The 17,630-nt window shown below is 43.0% G+C and overlaps 1 protein-coding gene and 1 long non-coding RNA gene across 2 annotated transcripts in view; one reads left to right on the top strand and one right to left on the bottom strand.

The window, feature by feature from the left end:
• LOC118543057 (uncharacterized) overlaps positions 1–17,630 on the bottom strand; it is a 388,715-nt gene that overhangs the window by 5,917 nt on the left and 365,168 nt on the right. The window lies entirely within an intron of this gene.
• Positions 152–16,486, top strand: LOC118543055 (caspase-12-like). Its single transcript, XM_036103784.2, is given in 11 exon segments — positions 152–239; positions 881–1,129; positions 2,438–2,497; positions 4,342–4,590; positions 9,950–9,990; positions 9,992–10,123; positions 11,172–11,406; positions 12,024–12,170; positions 15,143–15,252; positions 15,639–15,759; positions 16,317–16,486. Coding segments are annotated over 10 exon segments (1,395 nt in total). The 5' UTR covers positions 152–166; the 3' UTR covers positions 15,738–15,759; positions 16,317–16,486.

A 17,630-nucleotide genomic window follows, 5' to 3' on the forward strand; every position in this document is an offset into this window, starting at 1 on the left:
ATTTTAGTCTTTTCTTTGAACTCATACTGACTGAGTGTTCTCACCATTTCTTAAGTGTTCTCTTCAGGGTGAGGGGCTATCCAGTTGAAGAGAGTGTATTTCATTTCCTCCATATTTCTGCTCTCTGTGTGACCTCTCGTTTCCAGCAGTGAGCAAGCCAGCCACAATGTGTGCTCTCAATCTCAGAATACAGACCCGCCCTGCCAGCCCTGGCCAGGGAAACAAGCATTCTTCCATAGGTAGTAATACTTTTTTTTTTTTAAACATTTGGGTTAGTTTTTTTTTTTTTAAAGATTTTATTTATTTATTTGACAGAGAGAGACATAGCGAGAGAGGGAACACAAGCAGGGGGAGTAGGAGAGGGAGAAGCAGGCTTCCCCACGGTGCAGGGAGCCCGATGTGGGGCTCGATCCCAGGACCCTGGGATCACGACCTGAGCCGAAGGCAGACGCTTAACGACTGAGCCATATTAACTATAGTGTGTTTTTAAAAGAGGTATTGATAAAAGTGACAGGAAGTGAAGGGATCACAGATGATACCAAGCTGAAATGAGGCAGCCATCACTAAGCTACTTAATGAACTTGCTTCCTTCCTGGAGGCTCACTTTCTCCACTAGTAAAAAAGCATAGGATTGGGGAAGATTGGTGGTACTCTGCATGTGGTCCTCAGAACAGTAGTTTGGATATCACCTGAGACATTGGTAGAACTAAAGACTCATGCACTCCACCCTGACCTATCAAATCAGATTTCTGGGAATGGGGTTCAGGAAGCTCTGCTTACCAAGCTATCAGATACTCTCCCTTGTTAAATTTGAGAACCATGGGCCTAGATTCAGAGATCTAAAGTCCTATCAATTCCTAAAATCCTATTGTTCTCACAGAGAAGAGATCACCACAAGATCCAGTCAATGAGATAAAGATGATTGCCAGCACCATGTTTGGTGGCTTCTTGGAGGACTTGAAGGAAAAGAAGGTGTTAGATAAACATGACTTAAAAACAATAGGGAAAAAAGTGAACGTCATCGTGAATAAGACTGAAAACCTGGTTGATGATCTCACTGAGAAAACTCAAGTGGTAGGTCAAGTATTTATGGACCATTTCACCAATTCCAGGAGCCTGCTGAGTTTAAGTGAGTATCTTGGGCCAAAGGACTACTAACTTACTCTTTATCTGCTCTCTTATGCAATCTCTGTCTTCTTATTTCTATTTGCAAGGGGAGAACAAACTATCCACATCTTTAGTACTTTCTTTGCCTGACGAACTTATATAAGATGGCAAAAGGCCCTGGGCCCCCCCAGTCCATGTGGCAGCATCCAAAATCACTTTATACTCCTACACATCTTGTTCTTCCCTCAGCAACTGTCACCTTCCATCATCCCTTAACATTTCTTATTCGCTGTATTATATCTCCTCTGCTAAAATGTAAATTCCATGAAGCATGGAGCTTTGTCTGCTTTGTTCATGAAGAGAGCCCCAACTCATGGAAATGGCATCTAACACATAGTAGGTGCTCAGTAAATACTTGTGAAATGCATAAATGGTGCTGGAGCTCTAGTAAATTCAGGGACAGTCTTTAGCTAATCTGTGCTACTCTGGCCATAGCCTGTGGACTCCAGAGTTATTCCCACATGTAAAATGTTCAATAGAAAAAAAAAAATCCACTGTCTCCTGCTTAGCTGTGGCTTGGCTCAAGGGATAAATCTCTGAGAACCTACACTGTCTTTGTTAAGGGAGTACCTAGGGAATCTGGGGAACATTGGTGGAACATAGGTGTGTCTTTCTCTCTGAAGCATGGGTCGGCACACTCTCTCTTTGAAGGGTCAAGAGAGTCAATATTTTAAGTTTTTTGGACCAAACTTTCTCTGTCACAGTGACTCAAATCTGATGCTGTGGCATAAAATTAGCAATAGATAATCAGTACAAAATGACTGTGGATGTGTCCCAATAAAGCTTGATTGACCAAAAAACTGGTGTTGAACTGACCTTGGCCTATAGGGCAGAGTTTCCTGACCCCTACTCTAGAGTACAATATATACATGAGTGTATTCCCAATACTTGGAACATCCTTCTGGGATCATTTTGTGGTTGCTGAAAGACTACCAAACATTATAGAGCTGTGTACATTCTTTCCTCACAATGAGAAATGCTATTGCAGAAAAGCCTTGATTAAAGAATTTGATTATTCCTTGAATTATATAAGCAGGAACATAAGGAGCTCTTCATTGTATCATGGAAACTCTGCCTCTTCCTTCACATGGCACAGTCACAGTCCCGTAAGACAAACCTGGAGCTTAGAAAATGAGCCAAATGTCCATGCTTCATAGTTACCCCATGCCGAACATCATCACTTTCTTGTGAGTGCAAGGGAAAGAGTTTCAGGTGTGTAGGTTCTAGAAACCTAGTTCTGCTAACAAATCTTCTTTTCCTATTCTTTCAGAATCCCATGCTGAAAATGAAGATGATGAATCTGAGAGCAGCAAGTCATCTTCTCTGACAGGTGAGTGCGTTCCAATCTCACATCACAAATGAACACTCTCAGGCCACTAGGGCTGTCGGAACACACTGCAGTTAAGACCTAGGAAACTGGGTTTTTAGTCAGTTTCCATCTCTGGAAATAATCTTCGGCATAGAACATTGATCCTTAACTTTTTGTTCATTCCACCTCAGAATCTGAAATAATCCTGAAGGAAGTGGGGAAGAAGAAAACGCTGAGTCATCCCAGGCATTGGCTCTCCCTCTAGCAGGTGCCACCAAACCCAGTGGCTCACACAAACCCTCAGACCTCACTCAGGGTAAGGCCCTAAGTGATAGGGGCCCTAAGTTACAGGGGAGAGGCAAGAGACGGGTTCAGAAATTCCAAGTTATTTCTTCCTTCTGTGCCTACCCATGTCAAAGGAAGGTCAGCATTTAACACCCCGCTCTTCCATCTTCTAAGAATCTGGAAGTGAAAGTGAAGATCATGAAATTAGGGAGAAGGCTGGAGGCTGCACACGTGGCTTCTGCCTATGACCGGCAGGGTCACAGACGCTTGGTGACATTCTGTGAGCTAAGATGGAGAGGCCGTACACTGTAGTGGAAAGAGAACTGGAATAAAACGCAAGCAATCTGTACACTGAGCCCAACACGGCCACTGACTAACCATGTTCTCTGGTGTGAATAGCCCAACATTTCTGGGACTCATAGTTTTCAATGATATTAATAACATCTTTAAAAGAGTCATAGAACATCAAACAGATAAGCAAGTAACAACTGCATAATCAGAGCAAGGATGTGGTTAAGAAAAGCATGTTAAAAAGCACACAACAGGACTAGTTACACATACTGTGTGATCACTAAAGAAACTGAGGAGTTACTGAACCACATCAAAGAATCGCAGTGTCTAGAAAGGGGTTACTGCTAGTGTTCTGTTGTGAGTACCATATTTTCAGAAGTTCTGGACAAGTTTACAAAGGCATAAAAACATTGTAATCTTTATTTGCTGTTATATCCATTCATCTATACATATATGTGTATGCATATATGAACTGAAAGCCTACTGTCTACTATTCTAATCACTGTTTATAGCAGGAAGCAAGATAAATCAAGGTCCTGCATTCATGGAGTTGAGAGTGTAGTGAAGGTACATAGATAGTAAACATGAAAAAAAAAGTAGTACAAGTCAGGAAATGGACAAGAGAAAAGAGGCGAGGCACGTGGGCCAGGGTGAACAATTATGAGAATTCATTTGAGGTGATGTTTCAGTGCATACTTGAACTACAGAGAGGGGTTTGTGCCACAATCTAAAGCAAAAGCATGCCATGGAAGGGAGGCAAGTCCAAGGGTGCTGAGCAGAAATGGATGTGTCATGTCAAAAAGCCAATCTGATGGGAGAGTAGCAAATTAGGGTACATGGTAGGAAGAGCTGTTATGGACTCAGGCTGAAGCTACCATACTACTTTGGGCCTTTTTGAAAGTGAGAAAGAATTGGATTTTATTTGCAATAGAAAGCCTTAGAAGTATTTAAATGGAGGAGTGATAAAGAAGCATAGCATCAGAAAGGCCAAAGGTATTCAAATATTTCAGTTAAGAGATAATAGCTTTTAGGCTGGAGTTATACCAATGGAGAGGATGACAAGTGGTAACATCTGGACCTCTTTTGGAGGTAGAGTCAACAAAAGCATAATTAGAAATAAAAATAATGCACTCTACTCTGACCTATCAAATCAGATTTCTGGGAATGGGGTTCAGGAAGCTCTGCTTACCAAGCTATCAGATACTCTCCCTTGTTAAATTTGAGAACCATGGGCCTAGATTCAGAGATCTAAAGTCCTATCAATTCCTAAAATCCTATTGTTCTCACAGAGAAGAGATCACCACAAGATCCAGTCAATGAGATAAAGATGATTGCCAGCACCATGTTTGGTGGCTTCTTGGAGGACTTGAAGGAAAAGAAGGTGTTAGATAAACATGACTTAAAAACAATAGGGAAAAAAGTGAACGTCATCGTGAATAAGACTGAAAACCTGGTTGATGATCTCACTGAGAAAACTCAAGTGGTAGGTCAAGTATTTATGGACCATTTCACCAATTCCAGGAGCCTGCTGAGTTTAAGTGAGTATCTTGGGCCAAAGGACTACTAACTTACTCTTTATCTGCTCTCTTATGCAATCTCTGTCTTCTTATTTCTATTTGCAAGGGGAGAACAAACTATCCACATCTTTAGTACTTTCTTTGCCTGACGAACTTATATAAGATGGCAAAAGGCCCTGGGCCCCCCCAGTCCATGTGGCAGCATCCAAAATCACTTTATACTCCTACACATCTTGTTCTTCCCTCAGCAACTGTCACCTTCCATCATCCCTTAACATTTCTTATTCGCTGTATTATATCTCCTCTGCTAAAATGTAAATTCCATGAAGCATGGAGCTATGTCTGCTTTGTTCATGAAGAGAGCCCCAACTCATGGAAATGGCATCTAACACATAATAGGTGCTCAGTAAATACTTGTGAAATGCATAAATGGTGCTGGAGCTCTAGTAGATTCAGGGACAGTCTTTAGCTAATCTGTGCTACTCTGGCCATAGCCTGTGGACTCCAGAGTTATTCCCACATGTAAAATGTTCAATAGAAAAAAAAAATCCACTGTCTCCTGCTTAGCTGTGGCTTGGCTCAAGGGATAAATCTCTGAGAACCTACACTGTCTTTGTTAAGGGAGTACCTAGGGAATCTGGGGAACATTGGTGGAACATAGGTGTGTCTTTCTCTCTGAAGCATGGGTCGGCACACTCTCTCTTTGAAGGGTCAAGAGAGTCAATATTTTAAGTTTTTTGGACCAAACTTTCTCTGTCACAGTGACTCAAATCTGATGCTGTGGCATAAAATTAGCAATAGATAATCAGTACAAAATGACTGTGGATGTGTCCCAATAAAGCTTGATTGACCAAAAAACTGGTGTTGAACTGACCTTGGCCTATAGGGCAGAGTTTCCTGACCCCTACTCTAGAGTACAATATATACATGAGTGTATTCCCAATACTTGGAACATCCTTCTGGGATCATTTTGTGGTTGCTGAAAGACTACCAAACGTTATAGAGCTGTGTACATTCTTTCCTCACAATGAGAAATGCTATTGCAGAAAAGCCTTGATTAAAGAATTTGATTATTCCTTGAATTATATAAGCAGGAACATAAGGAGCTCTTCATTGTATCATGGAAACTCTGCCTCTTCCTTCACATGGCACAGTCACAGTCCCGTAAGACAAACCTGGAGCTTAGAAAATGAGCCAAATGTCCATGCTTCATAGTTACCCCATGCCGAACATCATCACTTTCTTGTGAGTGCAAGGGAAAGAGTTTCAGGTGTGTAGGTTCTAGAAACCTAGTTCTGCTAACAAATCTTCTTTTCCTATTCTTTCAGAATCCCATGCTGAAAATGAAGATGATGAATCTGAGAGCAGCAAGTCATCTTCTCTGACAGGTGAGTGCGTTCCAATCTCACATCACAAATGAACACTCTCAGGCCACTAGGGCTGTCGGAACACACTGCAGTTAAGACCTAGGAAACTGGGTTTTTAGTCAGTTTCCATCTCTGGAAATAATCTTCGGCATAGAACATTGATCCTTAACTTTTTGTTCATTCCACCTCAGAATCTGAAATAATCCTGAAGGAAGTGGGGAAGAAGAAAACGCTGAGTCATCCCAGGCATTGGCTCTCCCTCTAGCAGGTGCCACCAAACCCAGTGGCTCACACAAACCCTCAGACCTCACTCAGGGTAAGGCCCTAAGTGATAGGGGCCCTAAGTTACAGGGGAGAGGCAAGAGACGGGTTCAGAAATTCCAAGTTATTTCTTCCTTCTGTGCCTACCCATGTCAAAGGAAGGTCAGCATTTAACACCCCGCTCTTCCATCTTCTAAGAATCTGGAAGTGAAAGTGAAGATCATGAAATTAGGGAGAAGGCTGGAGGCTGCACACGTGGCTTCTGCCTATGACCGGCAGGGTCACAGACGCTTGGTGACATTCTGTGAGCTAAGATGGAGAGGCCGTACACTGTAGTGGAAAGAGAACTGGAATAAAACGCAAGCAATCTGTACACTGAGCCCAACACGGCCACTGACTAACCATGTTCTCTGGTGTGAATAGCCCAACATTTCTGGGACTCATAGTTTTCAATGATATTAATAACATCTTTAAAAGAGTCATAGAACATCAAACAGATAAGCAAGTAACAACTGCATAATCAGAGCAAGGATGTGGTTAAGAAAAGCATGTTAAAAAGCACACAACAGGACTAGTTACACATACTGTGTGATCACTAAAGAAACTGAGGAGTTACTGAACCACATCAAAGAATCGCAGTGTCTAGAAAGGGGTTACTGCTAGTGTTCTGTTGTGAGTACCATATTTTCAGAAGTTCTGGACAAGTTTACAAAGGCATAAAAACGTGTTAATTTTTATTTGCTGTATATATATACATATATAGATACACACACACTCACACACACATTAACTGAAAACTACTGTCTATTCTTCTAATCACTGTTTATAGCAGGAAGCAAGATAAATCAAGGTCCTGCTTTCATGGGGTTGACAGTGTAGCGAAGGTACATAGACAGTAAACATGAAAAAAAAAATAGTACAAGTCAGGAAATGGACAAGAGAAAAGAGGCGAGGCATGTGGGCCAGGGTGAACAATTATGATAACTCATTTGGGGTGATATTTTGGTACATACTTGAACTATAGAGAGGGGGTTGTGCCACACTCTAAAGCAAAAGCATCCCATGGAAAAGAAGCAAGTCCAAGGGCCCTGAGCACACATGGACGTGTCATGTCAAAAAGCCAATCTGATGGGAGAGTAGCAAATTAGGGTACATGGTAGGAAAAGCTGTTATGGACTCAGGCTGAAGCTACCATACTACTCTGGGCCTTTTTTCTATTTGCAATAGAAAGCCTTTAGAAGTATTTAATGGAGGAGTGATAAAGAAGCATAGCATCAGAAAGGCCAAATGTATTCAAATATTTCAGTTAAGAAATAATAGCTTTTAGGCTGGGGTTGTACTAACAGAGAGGATGACAAGTGGTGACATCTGATCTCTTTTGGAGGTAGAGTCAACAAAAACCATGGATGGATAGGCTGTGGGCTAATGCAGGAAGAAGAGGAATCAGGATGAATCTTAGTTTTGGTTGTCATCCAGGTGAAGGTTATGACTAACTGAGGTAGAAGAAAACTTGTAGTTGAGGGAAAACTCAGGAGAAACAGATCTCTAGGCATGGACAAATATTAGGAGTCCTTCCCTGTACATGTTCACTTTGATGTGTGTAGTACATCCCAGGGTAGACATTGAATACACAGGTGGATTCAACCCAGTTGTTCACAGAAGGACCAGGCCTAGGAATAGCTCTGGGGATTCAGGAGCATGTAGACAGTAGGTAAGATGATGTGCCTGATGAGGCCGCCTGGGCAGAGGTGACTCACAGAGGATAACAGAGGGTCCAATGTAGAAAGACCCAACTTTTAGACATGTGGCAGGAGAGCGAAAGCCAGCAGCTTGAGGAAGAATGGCCATAACACGCAGCATCACAGAATCCTGGAGAACACTGTTCAAGGAAGGAAGAAGATGTGTTCCGCCAGATTAAATGCTGGAAAAGCAACAAATGGTCAGTGGGAACTTTGATCACAAGGATTTGAGGGTGAGAGTGACAGCCAGGGTGTGTTGCACACAAGAACAAAACGACAGTTGAGAAAGTGGGAACAGTGCAGCAGGGCACCACCTTTAAGGAGTTGTGCTGAGATGTGGACTCGGGACAACAGCCGGAGGGGAAGGGCATGGAGGGGAGGTGTCTGTGAGACAGAGGGGTGTGAAGGCACGTGATATGCCATGGGGAGAACATAGCAGGGGGAAGAGGGAGACACGGATGGGATGGGGCTGAATAAAGGCCTGAGTCAAGTTCTTGCGGGTGAGAGGAATTGGAATTCAGGGCACGAAGAGAGTCATTTAAGACAGGAGGAAGTATATTCCTTCCTCTTACTGGGGAGGACAGTAGATGGGGAGAGATGCAGGCAAATTAACAGATTGCTTGGTTCAAAAGATGAAATCATTCTTACACAAAAATACTGGAAGGAACAGAAGGCTGGTTTCCCTCTGGAAAAACAAAAAGCAGGAGAAGGTGGCAGATACCTGGTGGCTATTTTCAAGTATCTGAAGGTAATGATTCATTAACAAGCAGTTATAAACTTTTAATCTGTGCCAGACTATCATTCTAGATGCTGGAAATACAAAAATTAAACACACCTTCCCTGTCCTAATTAAGCTTACCATACAGTAAACACAATTAAGATAAAATATAATCATTGTTTTTCTGGGGGCATTTACATAAAATAATCGAAACACAAGGTAAGATATTTTGAAGCCATAGAAATACTCATGAGCTTTCAGCGGGAAAGGAATTAGACATTTTTCTGGATGGTCCCAGTGCAGGAAATACGTACCAGTGCTTACAAGGTTCAGGCTTTGGGATCCTCAGAACTGTTCAGAGTGCTTTAGAACACTGCAAGGTCCCCGTTAGTGGAGACATTTCACTAGTGGTAATAACAACACAGTAGGGATACTGTGAGTGGAGTTCAGATATCTGAATGATGACTTGACCAGGCCAGATGAGCATGAGGCCTCCTTCCAGATCTTGGGTACTGTGCTTATGTGAGTCTAATGTGCTGGGTATGAAAGATTAGCCCATGTCATGACCACTGACAAAAACAGAAACTGGCGGTGGGGTCAGCAAGAAGCAAAAAGAAAGAGGGACTACTCAAGATTTTTGTTTTTGTCATTTTTTATACAAAATGGTTTTCTTGTTATATGAAGCTTTTTGAAGGGATGGCAGTGAGCATTGCCAAAGAATGAGAGCCCGGTGAAAAGACCTCCGTGACTGCAAGGCAGGGGTGCTACTCCCTAAAGAGTTATTTTTTTTTCTGTCATAGTCATTCAGGAAATCCAGGCTTCCCAAGTGGACGTGCTGAAGCTGTGTCCCTGTAAGCATTCTCAGGGACTGAAGACTGTGAGAGTACACGAGGTAACACCCCTTGGAGTCGGAGCACACAGGACCGTCCACTCACACTGCATCCTGGGAACCCCCTGGGAATTTCAGTCCTTGGTACAGATGCCTGTGGATCAGCCCACAAGGCACAGGATGTTATTTAATCATGCCATCTAATTAAGTGGCCCTTCCATCAGATTTCCTGTCTGTTTCAGCCCGTCCTCCAACATACTTGAAACTCCTCCCCACCACCGAACCAAAGCCAGGTTCCCGGAGTGCATGCTCAGCTATTGTACATGCTTTCAGTCTGGAGTCCTGTGTCTTTCTGCCTGAGTACCTATTTCCATCCCCAAGTCCTCCAGCCATCCAGTTTTGTGTGGACTTGGGAGGCAGAAGTGGGGAGGCCACATGTAACTCACCCTGTGTCTGTTATTTGCAGATATATCCAGTGATGGAGAAGGAGGGCCGAACACGCCTGGCCCTCATCATTTGCAACAAAAAATTTGACTATCTTTCTGAGCGAGAAGGCTCTGAAAATGACATTTCAGGGATGCAAGGCCTGCTTGAAAGCCTTGGATATTCGGTGGTTATAAAGGAAAATCTCACAGCTCTGGTAATGGCCCAGGAGAGTGGGATAAGCTTCCTTCCTCCCCTTTCCTTCTTGGACTTCTTTCTTTGCAGCTGGAAGAACACAGTGCACGTTACAGGAATTCTCTTTCTCCAGAATAGGCATCCCTGGGTTTCAGCCTCTTCCAATGCACATTTTTACAGCAAAGATTTATAGGGTAGTATTTTGCTAAAAATGTTGGATCTTTCTAATGCTCTCAGTTTGGGAGGCACTGATGACTTGATAGTCTATGTGAGACACAACTCTGAGGCCTTTTTAATTTCAATATTATGTGTCTAAATGTAAAGCCAAGTATGCAGTCAAAAAAAAAAAAAAAAAAAAAAAGATTGTGAGCACACACATACACACAAAGTTGTGATCCTGTCTCTGCCAAAAAATTTCTTGGGTGATTTTGGACAAACCATTTTAAACCTCAGAAGAAATTTGTTAAGTGTCTCTACTTTATGTCAATAGGAAACAGTCCCTTACTCTCTGTCTCACTCTTTTTTAATAAAAACTTAGGGGAACCCCAACATGTAATACAGATGAAAGCAAAGCCTTCCGGTGGGAGACCTGCCACCTCACGTGCCCCTCCTTATACTCCACCTCCCAGCACCTCCCCCAGCCTAAAACCTCTACTGAAAACCACTGGGCTACACACTGTATGAAAAATCCGCTAGGGGTGCCTGGTTTGAGCATCCTACTCTTGGTTTCGGCTCAGGTCATGATCTCAGCATCCTGAGATTGAGCCCTGTGTTGGGCTCTGTGCTCAGCATGGAGTCTGCTTGAGATTCTCCCTCTCTCTCTGCCCCTCCCACAACTCTCTCTCTCTTTCTCTCTCTCAAATAAGTAAATAAATCTTAAAAGCAAAACAAAACCCTGCTAACCTTTACATTCTATATGTTTAATTTTCTGGTTTTATGTCAGAACAAAATTTCTCTTACAATTCCATTCTGTCCAAACCGTCTGATTCCTTAAAGCCTGCTCCACCTACTATTTGAGTACAAACTGTAGATGGAGAGCTCCTAGGTAGTGACTCCAGAGATTCTTTCAGGAAATGAAAACGGAGCTGAAGAACTTTGCCACCCGCCAAGAGCACAGATTCTCCGACAGCACGTTCCTGGTGTTCATGTCCCACGGCACCCTAGACGGGATCTGTGGCACGAAGCACAGAGATGAAGAGCCGGACATTCTTCCCGATGACACCATCTTCCAGATTTTCAACAACCGTAACTGCTGGAGTCTCAAAGACAAGCCCAAGGTCATCATCACACAGGCCTGCCGAGGCAGTGAGTTGGGGTTAGGGGACCCAGGGTGGGGCCAGGCATCTTTTTCTATTCGCCTAGCAGCTAGCCTTTGTTTTCCCAGGGATGGGTGACAGAGACAACATTTTAGAACTGCACTCAGGTCTGGGCCAGAAAGAAATTAAGTCTGGGGGCGCCTGGGTGGCTCAGTCATTAAGTGTCTGCCTTTGGCTCAGGTCATGATCCCAGGGTCCTGGGATCGAGACCCACATCATGCTCCCTGCTCAGCGGGGAGTCTGCTTTTCCCTCCCCCTCCGCTGCTCTTTCATGTGCTCACACGCCCGCTCATTCTCTCTCTCAAATAAATAAATAAATAATCTGAAAAAAAAGAGAGAAATTAAGTCTGTATCATTTTTTAAGAAGTGTGAAGCACACCAGAATAATAATGAAAGTCCTGATCCTTTGGGACAAGGTCATTCTAAACGTAAGTGGGCTCTATATGGGTCCCAGTCAGTGAGTTGGTTTTTCTAGTAGTGACATACTTGCATTTTTAATAAATTCCATACTGGAATGTACTGAAGTAAGGGTAGAATGGTAGAAGAGATTTTGTGTGTGTGTCTGTGTGTGTAACTTCTTTCATAAGACAAGGGTGTGTCTTCCAGGAGGTGATGGGGCCGTCTGGGTGACTGATGTGGGAGAAGCATTTGCGTGGACATATTACCAGCCCTTGCGGCATTATATCTCCAGTGATGCCATAGAAAAGACCCACGTGGAGAAGGACTTCATCGCTTTCAAATCTTCGACTCCACGTAAGTGACTTTAGAGAGCAGTCTCTCAATCTCCTATCAGTTTCCAGATCACAGGCCTGGCTATGATCCTACCTGATCACTAATAGAAGAACATTTCTTCTCTAATAATAGGCTTTATAGAGAAGAGGTTTAAAATATTGAGATTATTTTTATAACTCGAAAGCTGGAAGTCTTGATTTTGGAGGAAACTTTCAAAGTAAACCGGACTTTCGTGAGGATCCGAACTTAAAATAGTGTAACTATAAATAAATGAAGAGTTGTTTTTGTTTGTTTGTTTGCTTGTTTACTTAATATAGCAATGGCACAGAAGTGTATTTTAGTCCCATGGTTTGGTCCACCTGATCATCTACTAGCAGTTAAACAAGGCAATCAAGTAACACTGTAATACTTGCTTCACACATTCTAGAACCTCTTGGCTGGTTATTTGAATCTAGTCTTAAAAATTTAGTTAACATTCAAATGCCTGACTTCAGTATAATGGAGACAATGACTGAAAATCCTTCTTTGGCAGGAAAGACATAGTAAAAGATAGAAACAGAAGATAATGCTTGATCACGGTCAAACCTGTGGGAAATCTATTTAACGGTCATCTATGGTATTGTTTTATGAGTGATTTACAGAACCCAGGCAATTTCCAGAATCTAGTTTACACAAGTCACAGTTCTTTTTAAGAATTTTATTTGAGAGAGAGAGAGTGAGCACAAGCAGGCGGAGCAGCCTCCCCACGGAGCAGGGAGCCCGACACGGGGCTCGATCCCAGGACCCTGGGATCATGACCTGAGCAGAAGGCAGAGGCCCAACCAACCACCAAGGCGCCCCACACAAGTCACAGCTCTAAGTGCTCTGGTGTAGTGATTACAAACCTGGATGTCACAGAATGTCATTACATGTAGAGTTCCGATTCGTAGGTCCAGGGGAGGGCCTGAGATTCACTGGCCCAGGAGGATGCTCTGAGTCTAGTCTGGGGAAACAGGAAACAGGCCGTGTGGGAAACACCCATTCCATACCTGGAACAGCTCTACTTTGTCTTACATGTTGGAGTTTGAATAAAGTTTTATTGGAAAGAAGAGCTCTCTACTTTTAGCTACTAAAGAAGTTAAAAAGGCTTATCCAGCCTGATGTATGCTCTAAGAGACTGTTTAAGTTAAGGGCATGAAGTCTAGTGTGTGTAATTCCTCCATTCCTTTCTGTACGTGTAACGGTGAGCGGAGACACTGTTCCAGGGCATATGACGCCCAGCTGAGGCCGACGTGCTTGCTGAGCCTACGGAGGGACGAGCAGAGGGGCAGAGATGGACTGAGAGGAAGGTACCACCTCACACAAGCACACAACAACTGTCAACCCCGTTATGTGCTTGCAGGAAGAATGTGTTGAAAAATGGACTTAACTGTGTCAATAGTAAGAGAAGGACATTCCAGACGGAAAAAGCAGTGTACACAGAGAGCCTGGGAAAGAGAGGAGCTTGGGAAACAGGGCCAGTGTGTCTGGAGCACCGAGCCAGGGGCCAGTACCAAGAGAGAGGATGGAGGGGTAGGCAGGGGCCGTATAACTTGAGGCCTCATATGTCAGGGAAGGATTTGATCTTTTATGTTGACATGCTTTATTACTAATATTACTTTACAGTAATAGTAATAGGAAATTTTGGTGAAAAGTACATCATGAAATGATAAGACTGACATTTTTAGATGACCACTCTGGGGGTTCTGTGGGGAATGGGTTATGGTACAGCAAGAGGCGATATGGGGAGGCAGGTTAAAATGTGACTGCAGTATCATGGGCCACAGGTGATAATGCCAGTCTTGGGAAGACATAGCTGTTGAATCCAGAAATAATTAGTATGTAAAATTTGTATGATCCGGTGTTTAGTGGATATGGCAGGTGAACAGAAGGGGTGACACAGGGGACTCGAGGTCACCAGGGATGATTGTGGTGCCTTCATTAAAATGGGAATCTTGCAAGAAAGTGTGAAATGCCTTCAGCATACTTCAGGAGGAAAAGAGGAGAGTTACAAGGCTGTATATTTGAGAAAAGAGATCGGCATCAGGATTTGGGGAGATGCTTGCCTAGGGATTATCTTTAATGTTCTAACAATGGACAAAATGATCCACGAACAGAGAACAGATTGAGAAGACATCCCAAAGCGGAGGCTTGAACTGGAGAGACGGAAGTCCCAGTCTGCAGAGTGGATCCGAGAGTATGGTTGGAGTATAAGAAAGCAAAGTAAGACGAGTATGTGTTGTCAGAGTTACCCAGAAAGAATCTATGGGAGTTATGGCCAGTTTCTGATTTGAATGAGGGATCAGGTACAGGTGAGGCTCAGTAAGGGACCGTGAGGTTTAATGACTCGGAGGCCACGGCTGGCCGGGGAGGGGGAGCTCTGCGTGAAGATAATGCGGTAGGCAGACAGCAGCCCGGGGTGAGTGGGCTAGGAGCCTGTGAACATGGTGAGTGAGACAAGCCCGAGAAATGTAACTACGAAAAGGAAGAAGAAACAGGGAGGCAGCTGCAGGTAAAGGGACGGACAGGGGACGACCGGCTGTTTGATCACGCTGCAACGGTGAGGAGAAGCAGAGGCTCAAACAACGTGTGTGATGAAGAAGTACGGGTACAGTATTACAGGAGCACACAGTGCGGATGGTGAGGAGGGCCAGACTCAAGGCATCGCGAGATCTAGATTCCTTTTTTGATTATATAGTAAGTGCTGAAAGGAATTCTGTTCTCTTCCACTTCCTGCAGTAGTCGGGGGGAGAACTTTGGCTCTGCCTGGGAACACGCAGGGCGTTCTCAACTGAGGGCCCGCGACGGTTTTCTCTGCGCCTGCTGTGGAAACCTGACACCCCAGCTTTATCCAGATTTGTCTCTCTCCTCCAAAGCATCGAAATCAAACCGTGTCCAAAAGCTATGGCTCTAAGAGTCCTCCACACTTATACGAAGGCCACATCTCCCAATATTTCAATGCCTTTTATTTGCAGATAATGTTTCTTGGAGAATGAACACAGAGGGCTCTGTCTTCATTTCCCAACTTATCTACTACTTAGGAGAGTATTCTTGTTGTCACCATTTGGAGGAGATTTTCCGAAAGGTAGGGTTCTTCTTGTCTTTTCACTGTTATGCCCTGGAAAGCTGTGCAACCATTTTTAAACCCTTTTTTGGGAATCCTGAAAGATCTTAAGCCGTCGTGACACCCCTTCCGGTACCCCAGGTTTGCTTAAAGAGGAGGTTTTTTTGAAGTACCGCATGGAACCAGAGTGAGTTTCTCTGACTCTGATAGCCTTGCTTATTCAGAAAATGCTTTTGATGATACTATTTTGTTCATGTATGCACTATAGCCAAGGAAAAGCTAAAAATTTCTTCTGTGTATACTACCTGGCCACAGCCTTAATACACTCCATAAATTTTCTTACTCCTGAGAGAGAAGTCCAGATTTCCCTCTTAGGAAATCTCTGACGATTTTCTTTACTACCTTAGGTTCAAAATGCATTTGAGAAGCCAAATACAATGATCCAGATGCCCACGATTGAGAGATTATCCATGACACGATATTTCTACCTCTTTCCTGGGAATTGAAAATCCATATGAAGCATCTCAGGTAAATGTCTCCAAGAAACGGATTTGGGTGCTCCCTTCTCAGAGTCTGTACATATAATCTAGAGTGGAGAGCGGGAACGGAGAGCAACTGCCCACTAGTCAGTCTCCTCTGCATTTTCTTAATGGCCCTAGGTAAAACCCTGCTTTCATTTGAAATTATCAGAAATTGTAAGTCTAATGGTAGCCAGCTAGAAAATTCTTTAGTCTTCATGTCTCTCAATGACCTACATAGTGAGTAGAAAATATTTTGTTCCGATGAATGCATAAAACAATTGGCCTTGCATAGACAGCTGACATGTGGCTTCCTCCCCAAGAAGTCAGCTGGGCCAAGTCTCATTCCTTCTCTATGTATGATGAGGCCCACCTGGACCACAGGGTTAACTGATGGCTGTTGAGTCTGTGCTGAGACAGTGAGGCCCCCGTGCAGATCCTCCCCTTTGGGGATGATGGGCCCATAGCCCTTCTGTGAAGGCACACCTCATAGTAGAGATTAGTTCTATTTATATCTTACCTCCAATAACACCTTTACTTATGTTTTCTTCTCTCTAATTTTTCCAGGAAAATTGAGCCATTCCTTTCTCTGTGAATCTACTATTTTAAAAGGTTAACATTTAATCGTGAATATTTTTCTACCGAACTTCCCACTTGCCCACCCTCAGCCAACGCCAAGCTAAAACCACGGTCATACCGTTGCTGAGTTAGCGCTTAATAAATTTTTTTAAAAATAATGTTTGTTTTCTCATTTTATTGTAGAAGTAAATCACTTTCACTGCAAAACAAAGTTTAAGTATAGGAAAACATAAAAAGATAGTTAATGCATAAATAATATGATTACATTAATAGGAGTCCTGATATTAAGCAATGATTATATTGTTGGGATGAAATCTTTGTCATAGAGGGTCAGTCATTTATTGTCCATTTGAGATAATGTTACTAATATTTGACTTGGAACTCCCACATTTATATTTATAGACTGGGTTCTCATTTATTTTGATTTATTTCTAACTTGGCCATAGGATATTTTTAATAATATTTTGTAATGAACTACAAGTAGTATTTTTTTTGAACCCTAGAATATCAAAAATCTTTTATCTCCGAGTTCATTTATAAGTTCACCTAAAAACATATATCTATATCTATATCTATATATATATATATATTTTAAGATTTTATTTATTTGTCAGAGAGAGAGAGTGCACGCACGCGAGCACAAGCAGGGGGAGCTGCAGAGGGAGAGGGAGAAGCAGGCTCCCCACTGAGCAGGGAGCCCGATGCGGGGCTCGATCCCAGGACCCTGGAATCATGACCTGAGCTGAAGGCAGACGCTTAATGACTGAGCCACCCAGGTGTCCCCCTAAAAACATATAAAGGCCAGTGTGAATTTATTCCTAAGTAGTAATTTTTTAAAATTATCAGAATGTAATGAGATACCACCTTACACCAGTTAGAATGACAAAAATTAACAAAACAGGAAACAACAAATGTTGGCAAGGATGTGGAGAAAGGGGAACCCTCTTACAATGTTGGCGGGAATTCAAGTTGGTGCAGCTACTTTGGAAAACAGTGTGGAGGTTCCTCAAGACATTAAAAATAGAGCTACCCTACGACCCAGCAATTACACTACTGGGTATTTATCCCAAAGACACAGATGTAGTGAAAAGATGGGGCACGTGCACCCCAATGTTTATAGGAGCAATGTCCACAATAGCCGAACTGTGGAAGGAGCCGAGATGTCCATTGACAGATGAGTGGATAAAGAAGATGTGGTCCATATATACAATAGGATATTACTCAGCCATCAGAAAGGATGAATACCCACCATTTGCATCGACATGGATGGACCTGGAGGGGATTATGCTGAGTGAAATAAGT

This window comes from Halichoerus grypus, chromosome 11 (genome assembly GCF_964656455.1).
Source record: "Halichoerus grypus chromosome 11, mHalGry1.hap1.1, whole genome shotgun sequence".
In the NCBI taxonomy this organism is placed as follows: Eukaryota; Metazoa; Chordata; class Mammalia; order Carnivora; family Phocidae; genus Halichoerus; species Halichoerus grypus.